General features: G+C 45.9%; 1 protein-coding gene across 1 annotated transcript; it reads right to left on the reverse strand.

Moving 5' to 3' along the window:
• Positions 1 to 2,779: 2,779 nt before the first annotated feature.
• Positions 2,780 to 13,806, reverse strand: AREG (amphiregulin). Its single transcript, XM_048846994.2, has 6 exons — positions 13,625 to 13,806; positions 12,741 to 12,935; positions 9,544 to 9,733; positions 8,918 to 9,076; positions 6,229 to 6,328; positions 2,780 to 4,649 (listed from the first exon to the last, which is right to left on the reverse strand). Exons 1-5 carry the CDS (start codon positions 13,665 to 13,667, stop codon positions 6,241 to 6,243), a joined length of 675 nt encoding a protein of 224 aa, XP_048702951.1. The 5' UTR covers positions 13,668 to 13,806; the 3' UTR covers positions 2,780 to 4,649; positions 6,229 to 6,240.
• Between the last annotated feature and the right edge of the window lie 655 nt (positions 13,807 to 14,461).

A 14,461-nucleotide genomic window follows, 5' to 3' on the forward strand; every position in this document is an offset into this window, starting at 1 on the left:
GTGCCCTTCTTCCGCCGGCCCCTCGCTGTGTGTGCTGCGACATGTTGGCACGCTCACGCCACGCCACAGGGAGGCCTCAGCTGCCGCAGTGTGGAGCCCACAGGCCGGGCGAGGGAACCCAGCCTGGCCCAACCCACATCCAACACTTGTAGTTAGGGACCCTGAAGGTCGTGTTACCAGCACTGAGCCTAAAGGAGGTCATGGCATCAAAAAGTCTGGGAACCACCCATCTGCGTAAAGTGGGGGAGCCATGCTGAAAGCTCTTCCTCGCAGCGTTGATGTGTGGGCTGGCCCATTGGCACGAATACACTCATTCACGCACCAGCTCCTGCCAGCACTTGCATATTTGATTCATAGTAAAAGCTGGTAACGGGCAGTAATCATTCAGTGTTAAAGGCTGTATGAGGGAAAAATTAGCACATGTTTAAAAAACAATTGTAGTCCATGACTATTTTGGCTGGAGGACATAATTACTATTTAATCTGACTCATGAGACTTTTAACGTATAAACCTTTACATCAGTTCGCAACCCAGCCCGGCGGCACGTGCTTCACACTGAGACGCAAAGTGGAATCTAGCGCATCATGGCAGACGCTGCAGATCTTAAGCATAGGCTCACCATTTTATTTATTTAGTCGGCTTGTACAGACCCTAGCATATGGGGTCCTTGTTTGTGACTGGGACTCCTAGGCTGTACAGGAATACAAATAATAAATGATGGGACTTACTCTACAGGTAGGCAGCCATCATGTGAATGAGAGTTTGTGAGGTTGCTGGAGCTTACAGGGAAAGGATCATGGCGGTTTGATTCTACACACTGGGTTCTCACAGCATGGAGTCTTTAAACGGCTTAAGGCAAAATGGAAATGGCTCACATGACGCCTAAGACAGGATGGCAGCCTTTCCTGCCAGTTTTAGTAGCAAGAAACAGTAGAAAAAGCCACCTTGGGTGTGTGGGGGGGGGGAAGATGCTGTTTACTTAGAGGCTGGTTCCATGGAACAAAGTGCTGCAATCTTAGCCATAAAATGTCACAATACATTCCAGTCAGGCGGAAGCTGTCTCCTTGATGTTCAATCCAATTTCACACTCACAAGTAGGACAGAAGGAATGAGGTACACGGAGTGTTTCCTGGTAATAGGTTGCAGCTAAGATAATTAGGGCGGCAAGTTTATGTGAAGAAAACTAGGAATTTGTTTTATGCTCATGTGGTAAAGGCCACCAAGGCAATGTCTAGGCAGTAACATCAAACAGCTCTCCCAAGGGACATAGAATATCAGGGTTGGAAGGGACCTCAGGAGGTTATCTAGTCCAACCCCCTGCTCAAAGCAGGACCAATCCCCAATTTTTGCCCTGATCCCTAAATGACCTCCTCAAGGATTGAACTCACAACCCTGGGTTTAGCAGGCCAATGCTCAAACCACTGAGTATCCCTCCCCCTACATACTTGACTGTACTTCTAGAACCAACATCCCTTACAGAATCCCAGCCCCAGCCCGCTACAGAGATGTTGTTTGTAATGGAAGCGGTCAGTAACATCCAGCCATTAACTTAGAAAAGTCAAGAGATAAGGCTGTACCCCGGTCCAGCCGGAGTGATGTTTCCCAGAAAGGTCTCTTATCCCTGCCCTTGGTGTCACCCCACATGCGCCTACACTTCTGTTTTTGTCATTTCTGAAATCTTGTCAATAAAGGCTAAAGGCAGACTCAGGTAGCAACATAAGGTGAAAAAGGTGGAGGACACAGACTAAAACTGGCAAGACACTTTCAATTCAGAGGCTAGTTATGGCTTTAAGGCAACATGCGGACAGACTAATAACCTTCAAACATTCTGTTTTTCCTGTTCTACATACCATTTCAAGACGATGAGGAGCCCTAGTAGAGCGTGCCGCTAAACTCATTAAAGAGCTGCAGGATAGGAAAGACTAAATAGTCTCTTGACTTTTATTATGCATAGCTTTCCCTCCCATTCCATACTGTCGGGCTGATGGTCTATACAGCTAACTAGAGTTTAGACCTTCTACAGAACCGCGGATATTAGGTCCAACTCCCCCATTCATTAACGCAAGGCTTGGAAGCTTAGTTCCTTTTACAGGAGTTACTGAACAAAGTGCTCCTATTTTACCAAATCAGTGTCTTCCTTTTCCATATTTGGTTAGAGCAGCATGTGGGTGAGGCTACATACCTTTGGAGATCTGTGCCTGTATAACTAATTTACTCTAAAGTTTTTTAGATCACTGGTTTGCAGCCTTGCCCATGGAAACTAGAGATTCACAACAGAAAACTGAGAACTTACCCTTCTCATTAAGAAGGGGGTGTGTTTACAGTCTCTCTCCCTGTTCGCAACCCCTAGTTGAGGGATCAAGTTTTAGGTCATCATTTTTCTTTTATCTCAACACCCCTTGATCAGCATAAACTAGACTATTTATGTAAAAAGAAAGTTTAATTACAAAATAAATAGGTTTCCTTTACGTTGTGCACATACCTTAAATATTAAATACAGTAATAAATATTTACAATAGTATAAAACTCTGTACTTACATACTTTACAGAAATAAAATTTAATTTTACAGTTTTGCTTAATAGAAAAATCTTTTCTGATGGTTAAGCCTTTGAAATAAATTATAGACATACTTGACTCCTGAAAAGAATGCAATACTTCATGCGTAAGATTTGGTTTGAATCTGTTAAGGAAAGTTCTCAAATGAGATCATAAGGACACAGGTCAGCAAAAGGAGATTTTTAAGACAAAGTACTTTAGAAAATTCTGTGCATTTCGGGGGGGGGGGGGGGGGTGTCACAACATCTATAAAAGTTATTGTTGATATTCAGCAAGCAGTAGTATCTGACTCTAGCTCTTCTCCAGAAGAGAGGTTCTCTATTACTGGATCTAGAAAACATTTTATATCTTTTATCACTTGAGGTTTAGTTGGAAGTACACCAGACACTCGCTAGAACGCGCATCTATAGAGTGCGAATTTGCATATAATGCGGTCGCAGCCATGGATGCCAAATTTAATTACTTTAATTGCAATTCATTTTAATGCGGTCCCTGCGTTAACGCAGTACCGTGCATGGATCCCAAATCCCACGTTCTAGCGAGGGTCCGGTGTACCAAGATCTGGAAGCCCAGGGAGGAAGCTATGGACAATGAGATCACAGACAAATGACTAATAAATTATCTGGCAGAGGTTCTGTAAAAAAGACCCAAGGAATGCCTGAAAACTAAGGGTTTGATTCCACATTTTCTGGAATTTCAGAGTGCTCATGTTTTCTTTAATGCGCATCTTAGCTGGGCAACAGCACCTAGTTCTTGATCTTATGAACTTAAAATTAGAACAAAGGTTTTCATTGTCCACGGTACTAGAAGAAAAACCTGGAGACAATCTACAAGGAGTACTGGTCTCAAAGTTGCAGTGGGGAGGTTTAGGTTTGATATTAGGAAAATCTTTCACTAGGAGGGTGGTGAAGCACTGGAATGGGTTACCTAAGGAGGTGGTGGATCTCCATCCTTAGCGGTTTTTAAGGCCCGGCTTGACAAAGCCCTGGCTGGGATGATTTAGTGGTGGACTGGTCCTGCTCTGAGCAGGGGATTGGACTAGATGACCTCCTGAGGTCCCTTCCAACCCTGATATTCTATGATTCTAATTGAGACCCCAAAGCAATCACTCAGTCCAGCAAATGGGTGCATAACTTCACTCATATGAATAGTCCCATTGAAGTCAATGGAATTACTCATGCTTAAGTGTTCGCAGGATCAGGGCCCAGGTTTATTACAAAAGGGATCTTCAGTGAGATATCATGAGTCGATTTTGGGGAAGAACCAGAGTCAGGGCTTGTCCACACCACGCTTTAGTCTGAACTAGTATGTCATGCGCAAACTGGACTATGTGGACCCTGCTGGCATTGCAAGTTTCCCAGTGTGCATTACTGCTTGGAACAGGACTATAACTTTGCACTAGGTAAATCTGTAGCGTGCACCAGCAAGGTTGACACAGACCAGTTAGTCCACAGCACACTAGAATTCAGACCCCGGTGGTCCAGACAAGCCTTCAGATTCCTGGCCTGCTGCTAATAAAGCAGATACAGCACGTAGGATCACAGGGGTGGGAGAAGAAACCTCGTCCCCACACCTGTAGTGCACCTCCAGTCACAAAGGTCTGGGGAACAAGCTTAATCAAATCTGGTCCCACTTCCTTTTGTGTAACAATGGGGCAGAGAGGGGCAACAAGCTCTCTGTTCTCCTTAAAGCCATGATCTCCCTTAAAGGGAGACTTTCTACAACATTCGCAGCAAACCGCAAGAGTCAGAAGGAATGTTATCCAGGTAGCAGCAGAAAGATAGTAGTCTTCCATCAATAACTGGATGGGGCCCAATGTCAGAAGTTCCTGTAGCTCCTAACAGTGGTGCTTTTAACCCTCTAGTTGCAACATCCAACACATCCTGGCTGCCCAGTGTGGAGGCAGCAGCCCTGCCCAGCTAGCTTCTCAGCATCAAGTTGTTCTTCAGATGCCTCCTTACAGGATCCATGTTGATTGAGTGGGGCCTCCTGGCAACAGCTCCTAGTGGCTCCAACACTGGCCATCTCCTACATGCATCTTCATGAAGCAGTTACTCTGTCGCTTCGGCAAAGGTCATTTCAGCTTCATGTTCTGCGAGAGACAAAGACTAAATCATACCATGTGAAGGGCAATGCAAGTTATGACCTGATTTGAAAGTCAAGCCACAGCAGACTGAACACAGTCTTTGCTGTCAGAGTCTATGTTGAAAGATTTGGGGTTTCTTACTGCTTTTTCAAGGAGATAAGTATTCAGGCTTTAATAGAAAGGCAGTAAGTATCAACTGGTCCAGGCATAAATCTAAAGCTATGGGGCCAGATCCCCAGCTGGTGTAAATCTGCATATATCCACCAACTACAGTTTACAACAGTTCAAGGTGTGGCCCCATGGCTTGTACTCAAAATTATTCTTTCCAGTTATTTTTTAGCCAACTGCATCAGCCCCTTATAGTCAATGAGCTAGATATGCCTGGGGTCCTTGGCTCCGAGATCAGACCTAGTCCTTTAGCCAAAAGAGGGGGAAGTGATCGCTTACTGCATTAAGAAAAGCAATCTGGATTTTGCATAAGTAGGTGAGATAAAGCTAGATTTTAAAAGGATTTTAGGGAGGACTGGAAGACCAAGCAGAACTGGATGGCTCAAAGAACTGCCAGGATACCAAGTCACATGGAGATCACTAGTTCACATTTAGATACAGCTAGGACATGACAAGGTTTTAGCCAACACATGACATGCAAGAGAATTTGTTTTACAGCACTCAGTTAGGACATGTGCTGCCTTCTCCTCTTACCCCTCCCCTGCAAATACATGCTGGTGGTGTCAGTTCTCTAACAGGACAGATGCCCACATCATAGCAGGCTGGCAGCCCTGTAGGCACTCAAGTGGACAATGTCTGTATTGACCAACTAGACACATTTCCCTTTCCTCACGTTTAAATACAGCTCCTGCAGTCCAAGGCGGGGACAAGCCGTTAGAAAGCTTGTGCTGTTCTTATATGGAGGAAATTTGGTCTCCAAGGCCAAGTCTGAATGAACTTTCATGGAGCTAAGTGTGGACGTCACTTAGATACTACGCAGCCTCCCTCGGTAACGGAATGAATAGAAAAGGCCATGACAGGGAAAGGAGTGCTTGGCACCCTCCCCTCAGGCGGCCCACGCTCGGTTTCTTTTTCTGCCATGACTCAAGCAGTCTGTGGCCTCAGAGGGAGCACACGCTTCAAACTGCCAGAGAGCCCATGGGGAGGGAGGCTCTGTACTACTCCCATACTGCCAATGGCTCCCTTTGTGAGGCTTTCCCTCAGCTCCAGCCCCTCCTGTGAGCCAGGGGAAAGCAGACACAGAAGGGAGCGTGGATGCTATTAAAGCCGCAGGAATTTCTGCACAGGTCTATGTTTGTCAAGGTTTGACGGAGACAAGAGGCTACCAGGTCATTCACCTGTGATCAGGCATTTCAAGGTCTTCCCATCCCTTGCCTCTGCATAAGACAAGAAACAGGTTCTCCAAGTACCCACAAGGCTATTACCCACACCAGGAGTTTAGGATCCTGTTTCCTAACAGCTGTGCACACAGCAAGAGTCTAAAACTCCCGGTTATGCAGAATTATGAAGCGTGCAAGTGTTTTGTGGATGGTACAAGCTTAGAATATCATCGAACTAAAGCAATGTCATTCTGTACCTGCGCTCTCCTTTACACGCCAACGTGGCCATTTCCAGTCTCTTGTCTGAGCTTTTTTCTTTCCTCCTTTTCTTCACATTGAGGATACGTTTTCCTGAGCCTGTGGAGTCAAATCATTAGGGTTTAGAGCTCATTCTGAGTGAGTATGTTTGCCCCCCATCCCTAAAGCGTATCCTCCAATAGTCAGACTGTAACTTTAAGGAACCAGCTTGTGGAAAGCAGGAGAACTGCTTTTGTTTGCCAAGCATTCTCCAGCTCTGAACATACACTGCTGTAATCCATGCACAGCTCCAGGGCTGGGTCCAGCAAAAGGAAATTCCAAGTTCTAGAATACTGGACATTTCCATGGGACTTTTCATCCATGTGCTTTACAGGAAAGGGTTAAATATCACAATCCTCATTTTGATCGGTTTTCCCATTGATTTCCAATGGGAACAGGCCAAGGCTGAGCACTTTTGATAAATTCTACCCTAAGTAACTTGTCCAAGATTATACAATGGTTCCGGAATAGAAGCCAAGAATTCACCACCACCCGCAACTGCGCCTGCTTTAACTACTGTCTTTTATTACTGTTCTTAAGACTTTGAGGGCTTCTTGCCCAAAGCATAGGTCAGCAGGAGAATGTAAAAAACAAACAAACCCCACATTCTATTTCAGAAAGATAAGCAGCTTCCATATCTCACAGAAAATGGAGTCTCATTTAACTACTCCATGTGGTTGTTATAAGGGTGTTAGTACTTCATCTTCAGAGCACTTGGACCCCACATAGCATGCTCAATTAACTTTCAGCTCCAGCGGCTCTTTCCAAGGGTGGCTTCAGATCTGGATGATTTTAGACAGTTTTTTGCAAACTTGAGACTTCTGCCTAAAGATACATTTGTGGAAGGTCCTAGTTTGATCAAATAAAATTAAAAACTGGTCTTATCCCACACTAATATATAATCCGTATTTTAATCACCCTCCCCACATGCTTTTCAAATGTGAACCAGTTACTCTTCACAATGCCACGGAGTATGAAAGAAGTATCCCATCTGTAATGTGGTGAATACTTAAGGCCATTTGTGTCTGCAACAGCATTTCTTAAATGAGACTTAAATATGAAGCAATAAACAGACAAAAGTGCACACCTTGGTTTCCTGAATTGCAGGAATAGGTACAGCATGTACCTGATTCAGTTATTATAGTGTAGTCTGTCTAGTCTAATTTTAGATCCTGGCTTTGGGGTTTGCTTTGCATTATCCCAGGCTGCAGTACAGTACGATTTATTGCGTAGCCAGCTTAAGTTCCACAGTGGCATTCTACGCTAGTTCACTACACATCATATACCAGCCTGCCCTAACGGACATGAACGTTTTTAAAAAGGGGGACATAAGCACAAACCAGAGTGTCATCAGCTACCACACAGTGCTCATAACTGGCTAATTTTGCCAAGGATAGGAAGAACCGCTTTCAAATGGTTTATTGTGGATAGAGCTCCAGATTTTGGCTACATTCAGTGCCCTCTGCCTTTATCTGGGAATGGCGTTTCTGTACATTTTAGGGGAATAGAGGAAGGGACAGATATCTGGTGACACATGCCCGCATGAGGAATGCTTCACTGAAGCCTGGGCTCTAGTTCACCAGCGTAACAATGGAATTACTTCATTTGTGGTCACCCAGTTGCATGAGTAACATCACGGAGATAAGAATCAAGGCAATATACTAGAACACAAGTTCACTGTGCTTTCTGGGCACCAAGCCTTGAAGACATGATCTTGTGAACCTGGCACGGCAGAAGTCAACAGTTCCCATTTACTTCCCCGACCCTGCATGTGCCTATCCAAGATAAACGTCATTTAGATCACCATCTGAACCAAGATGGAGATGGTAAAATCAGTGAGATTTGGGGTTGGCAGTTACTCCATCTCCCTCATGTTCAGTTTTCCAAGAGGCAGCTACTTATGCAACTTCGTTTTTTGTTTGTAAACTGACGTAGTTTGCTCTTGAGAAGAATGACTTTTGTTCCCTCCCGTTGTGTGTCCAATATATTGACGTTTGGTCGAGCGTAGAGGTAGAGTTTTGCCTGAGTTTCTTGCCAATCAACCTCTTGTCCATAGAGATTACACTAAGCATATATATTACACAGTTTTTCTGTCTGGGATTAGTGATCTAGATGGCCTACTCCTATGAAGTTAAGAGTACATTTAGAGGTCTATACAGTCATACTCCACCTCCACTTCCCACCTTCCCCACGGACATCAACGGGAGCTCCATGTTCCCGTTAGAGGACATTATCTACTTGTAACGGAGACTGTTCAACTAAACAAGTTAGCATTAGCATTTCTCACTACTAGTCTCCACTTGCGTGTCCTCCAATGCCATTTCTGCTCCCAGCTACGGCAAAGCTGTACAACAGAACAGGAGTGACCGAGCCAGACTCCCTGTGCTCCATGCACAGCCAACCACCTTTGGGGTCACCTTACAAACTCATCTCCATTGATCGATCTGTTTATTTTTTTTTTTAAATCCGCGCTGGACTGTAAACTCCTCAAGGTAGGGACCAGTCTTATTTTATGCACGTGAAGGGCCGAGCGCCCTTAACCCGCTCTGCGGCAGTGTAACCCCAGAGTATTTTTCTGTAATGGCACCATACTGTGCAAGCTACTATTTAATTAGGCTAGACAGATGGACTTGGAAGGGCTATACTTACTGCGCTAGAATAAGGACGACAATCGCAATGAAGCTGATGCTGGAGAGCAGGACAGCTACCACCACCAATATTGTTGTTGAATCGTTGCCGATGTCATTTCTCTTCTGAGTCTTCATGAACTGTTCACCACAGCGTTCACCAAAGTAATCCTGGCGACACCTGAAAATAACCCACAGGAATATCAGCGTTAGTTCCAGCAGCACTGAGTGGCCTGTCTGAAGCCAAGCACACAGGCACCTTCAGGTGACATTTCAGTCAATTGACACAGGGGTCCAGGTGCTAGTGTTAAAGAATTTGCAGGAAATGCAGTCATCATTCTAGCCCAAGGTTTGCTGGTATTAAAACAAGTTGAGATCAGTTTGGGTGTGATGTTTCAGGAAGGCACGCCTTTCCATTCCTTCTGCTTTCAATTTTATGGCCAACTGATGAGTTCAGTGGCTCGTTATGCAGCTTATGAATTCCACCATCATCTAATTTAGATGGCGGAAAGTTTCTCTTGCGTGACAATCCAAGAGGTTGAACCAAGTTGATTTCCCTCTGACTAAGCCATTATTCGCAATGAGTACCTTGCCCTAGATTCAGATACACACTTTTATAATCTAGACAACATCTGAGTTGTAACTTACTTGCATGTTACTTCTTTGAGGTCTTCTAGGTATTTGCATTCACCATGAATACAAAAATTTTTGTATTCTGCTTCACATGGTGTCCCTTTCTTCTTCTTTTTATTTTTCTTCCCTTTGTTTCTCTTTTTTATTTTGTCAGGATTCTTTTCCCGATCTGTTTTTGTTTGCTTGGGTTTAATCACCGGTTCAACTGGGAAAGAGATAAAGTCACGTTCAGTCCAGAATTTATAACAGCTAATCCCGTTCAACATGGAATTATACCTTAGGCCTTAACCCTACAGCAAAAGGGTGAGGAAGTGAGTCTTGGGGGGGAAAAAAACAATGCAAGCATTCGTATGCAAATGAATATTTATAACTAAGCATTCTGTGGCCAAGATTCTTTCACTTAGCCTCAAACATGACCCCTATAGAAGGATGAAGGGAAAACTTAAGCATTGTTTCACGTGGTTTTTAATTTAGATAACACACTGATTAAGGTATCCTCGCTGTATTAGTTTACAGGGGCACATTTAAGCCAAGATGAAGAATTGGCCCAAATGGACTATTCACAATAATTGCAAGACAAACAGGATTTGGTCCACTATGAGTGAAGTTCCGCAACCACTGACTTAGGTCTCCCCCCCACCCCACCGCATCAGTGAGCGGAGGTAGCACTTGTCAACCAGGTGCCAGCATGCACCTGTAAAGGCAGAATTTGACCTCACAACTTAGTGAGGATATCCCCAATGGCTATGTGGGATACATAGATAGAAAATAAATGTGTGCAATATGCTAGATTGTGTGTAACTATGCCTACTTCAGAGCTCTTCACATCTTACACTGGAAAGGAAATTCACACCAGAGTTGAAGTCACTTCAGGTCTACTACTTCTACTGTTATTGTCATCCCAGATTAGATACATTTGAGGAAACTAATGATGCTGCAAATGATTTTTTAACTTCAGCTGCTAGCCTAGGCAATTATACGACCTCTCTTTACATTCCAAAAGAAAGATGGTAGCATCCTTAAATACAAAGGACAAGCTACTTCTCTTTAGCTATAATATACAGTCCTAGCAGCCTCTAGAATGCAGATAATATACACAGGAATGCACAGCAAGGAAAATCCATTTATAGTGTTAGTCCTTTTCATGAAATATATTGTTAACTACAGTTATTGATCGATCTTGCTTGCTTTGCAGATGGGCGCAAGCAGTACACCACATACTCTAGAATAAATATTTTACTCTCTCTCTCTCACAGCATGATGCAACTTTCAATCTATGGCTTATCAAATTGGTTTGTAAGTCATTCGCTTCATGACCTTACCCTTCTCATAAAGGCTAGTTCAATTCCCTGGTTATCATAAAACCAGAGTCTACTTAGCTGCGGAAAAGCCTCCAAATATACACCTGAGCATTTTAAGTTCTTATTAACTAAATTTGTCATGTATTTTGGTTACTCAAAAGAAGACACCATCCTCAGCAAGCAGACATTTTTGACTGTGAAGTGATATTAGTTATACCAGCAGGCAAACCAAAAAGTACCGGCCCGGTTGTCTGGTTTCTTTTCCCCTAGAAGAATAAAGCCATCCATAGTCACTATGGTCAGGCCAAGGGCATCAGCTGTTCAGTTAACTTTGGCAGATCAAGACAATCAATCTACTTTGACAGCAGGTCCTTCTTTCATCCCTTACCTTACAGGACTCAACCTGTAAGTTTGGGTTTAAAGGAAAAGGCCGTTGTCCAATTGTCCTGGTGGTTTTATTAATACAAACCAACAATAGTTTGCAAGTTGTATATCCTTAGAAAGCTGCTGAGGCATCTTCGGGTACGGTGTGGGAAGCAATCTGATGCGGAATTTAAGTTTGTGGGGCTTTAAGCAGCCCAGTGCAAAAAGTCCATAGCCCATCAACAAAACAGCAGCCTCTGGTTAACAGCCCAGTTTCAAGTGCATCTATTATCTAGCCCATGAACCAATACATTTGAGGCCCAACTTATGTTGACAGATTCATTTTCTCACGGAAGCCTAGACCATTCGGCACAACAGATCAGAGATGGGCCCAGACCAAACCCACCTTGCACAAAAAGCAAGTTCTACTTAGAACATTGTAGCTCAGGCTTGCGTCTAAGAGCCAGATCCTTTGAACTACCACTGGAATCATGGGCATCTTTCCACTGACTAATGGCAACCAGATCATGCCCCATAGCACACTGGAGCGTGCAGACTATTGGATGTTAAATACAAGGACAACCTTATAGACTGCAGAACTGACCTCAAGTCCTGTAAGTAGCTCTCTGACTTTTTCCCATTGCCATTCCCTATTAAGCCTCCCTAACATACAAGGGCATGGGCCAAACAGGAAACAGGAGAAGACCCTGTACTATTAGTCACCATTTTAGATACACTAGTGCTTTCCTGGATCGCAGGCATACAAAACAGTTACGGGCAACTTGGAGGCTTCATCTAAACAGAAAGATACAATGTTTGCCAACGTGAATTTTAAGTTAAAAGCTTTGGTGCGGACAAGCTGTATTTAGGGTTCACCTCAACCAGCTAACACATTACAATACAAGCTTGCCCCACCTACACTAATATTTTAAGAACATGTTGGACAAGACAAGTAGCTACCATTTAAAAACCCACCTTTTATCCTAGTCTAGACATACTCCAATCATTGCACAATAAACTGGTGCTTGCTAGTCACCCTGTAGCTACTTCCCAGCAGAGAATTTGCACTGGTTTTATTGCAAGTCAAAAAATTCGAAGACAGATTTTTGCAAGTACTCCACATTGACTAGCACCTCGTGAGAGCAGGAAGTACAGGGCACATATGAAAGTCCAGCCACTTCATAGGTCTGACTTTAAAGTAACTACACCAGCAGAGAATAGCAGCTAGAAAGTTTTAGGTTTTTGGGGAATGCTAAATTGCTTCAACATCCTGCACACCACTGGTTGCCAATATATTTGGCAAACCAAGCAGTGTAATATTCGGATGCACGAATCAATGGAAGGCAAGTTCAAGGCTCATCAAAATAGTCATCTTTAGAACAATAAGATTATTCTTGTATGTAACAGTTAGTAGCCAAGTAGTGAGCAAGCTCACCCAAAGAGATTTCTCCATCTTTTAAGTGACCTGTGTTCATGTGATACATTATCCTGGTCAAACACGATTTGGGGTCCTTGGGGACAACACGCAGAAGCGTCACTTCAACTCACCTCTAATTGAATCATCTACAATGTACATAGGCACTGCTGGGTCCTGGTCCTCCTCCTCCTCCTCATCTTCCTCAGCATCTTCATAGTCAATTCCTGAAGGCCTGGTGCTCCCATCCACACTGTGGTCCCATACCATAGGCACGTTTTCCTCCTGCTCGGTCGCATTTAGTCCTAATCCAGCAGCAGGTTGGCACCCTACAGAACAGAATGAAGACACGTTGAAGTGAATCAGGATCCCAGGCCTACCCCTCAAATCAAAGCTGGCAAAAGGGTTTACCTCGGAGCACACATTAAGCGGCTACTGGACACATGCCATCACCCACAAGTGAGTCACTAAAGAAGCAGCGCTGAGCTTTTCAAATGCAAGCTCACTTATGCCAGTCCAAGGATTTAAAAACCAAAGACTGGGTTTTAAGGTTTTCTTCTTAGCTAGGACAGACCTAAAACCCAGGGGGACTGCAGGGGGCCAGTCTACCCCGCAAGACAGAGCGGGGCTTGACCGCAGTCAGTTTCTAGAGGGATTTCAGCAGTTTCCAAATTGCTAAAGAGTGAATAGCCTCCCTCCATCTGGCCACCAGGGGAAAGCGGACCCCCCTGGACAGCGCAACACAGGCCCATGGTAAGTACTATGAGAGGAGCAAAACCGACTCAGTTGGCCGGGCCGAAGGAAACAGGGGGTTCTAATCCGGATTACAGCACCGGGGGCTCTTTTTCAGCCGGGTCCCGCACGGAAAGCCACGGGTTAGGAGACCTGACCGCTGCTCAGCCCGAGCGCCCTGCCTGCCCTGCAGCGGGAAGCCCCGCGCCTCCCTCCCCGGGGGGCCGGCGGAACGCCCCGCGACCGGACCGCGGCGGCTCCGGGCTCAGCGCCCCCCGCAACTCACCGCAGAGCCCGGCCAGCGCGCAGAGCAGCAGCAGGGCTCGCATCGGAGACGGCGGCGTCCCGGCCTCCCGGCCGGCTTCACTACGGGGCGGGGTCCCTGTGCGCGCTGAGCTCCCGGCCCCAGCTGCCTGCGCTCCATGGGGAGCCGCCCGCGGCCGCCGCGCTATATAGCCCTGGCCGCGGCCGGCGGGGCTGGGGCGGGAGCGTCGGCCTACGTCAGCCGAGGGGAGCGCGGCTGGAGGCGGGGCGGGCGCCACCCCTGGGTGCGCAGGGCGGCCGCCGGGAGGAATGCGTGGCCCGGAGCGAAAAGGGGGGACCCGCCAGCGGGGCCGTGGGTGGGGAGGGGGGAGAGTCCGGGCGGGCCGTGAAAGTCGGGCAGGGCTTCCCCTTACACGTGCGCTGCCCGCCTGCAGCGCCTTGCACCCACCCCGGCCCACGTGCGGGCTCAGGGCACGTGTTTGTCCCCCCAGAGAGGCTCCCCGGGCAGCCAGCTGATCGCGGAGTCCGCCCCGCTGACTGACCCTGGCGCTGGCCTAGGTTGGCCTCCTTCCAGTTACACCTGGTCCAAAGAAGGCACATGTCGAAATCTAAGGCAAATGCTCCCCCCCCCCTTCCCGCCCCGTTTTTCTCAAAAAGATCCCGACAAATGTTTGCTGCTTTTCAGCCAGCTTATGGGGAGAGCAACATGTGGCGTGCCAATAAGATTTCCCTCCTTGCTGCATCTGTTCTAACGGTCGTTCATACTGACTGTTTTATTTCTGAGAACAGCCTTCGGGTGCCTAAGGAAAGTGGGTATTGGTAGCACCTGTTGCCTGGAAAGGATGGCTTGCTGTAGCCC

This window comes from Caretta caretta, chromosome 4, assembly GCF_965140235.1.
Source record: "Caretta caretta isolate rCarCar2 chromosome 4, rCarCar1.hap1, whole genome shotgun sequence".
NCBI classification, from domain to species: Eukaryota; Metazoa; Chordata; order Testudines; family Cheloniidae; genus Caretta; species Caretta caretta.

Bases quoted from the DNA above. Each gene is read 5' to 3' on its own strand.
- AREG (XM_048846994.2), bottom strand. From the start codon at position 13,667: ATGCGAGCCCTGCTGCTGCTCTGCGCGCTGGCCGGGCTCTGCG. The intron at 12,936-13,624 runs GTGAGTTGCGGG...TCTGTTCTGTAG, and splicing joins CGCGCTGGCCGGGCTCTGCG to GGTGCCAACCTGCTGCTGGA. The intron at 9,077-9,543 runs GTAAGTTACAAC...GGTTATTTTCAG, and splicing joins CTCAAAGAAGTAACATGCAA to GTGTCGCCAGGATTACTTTG.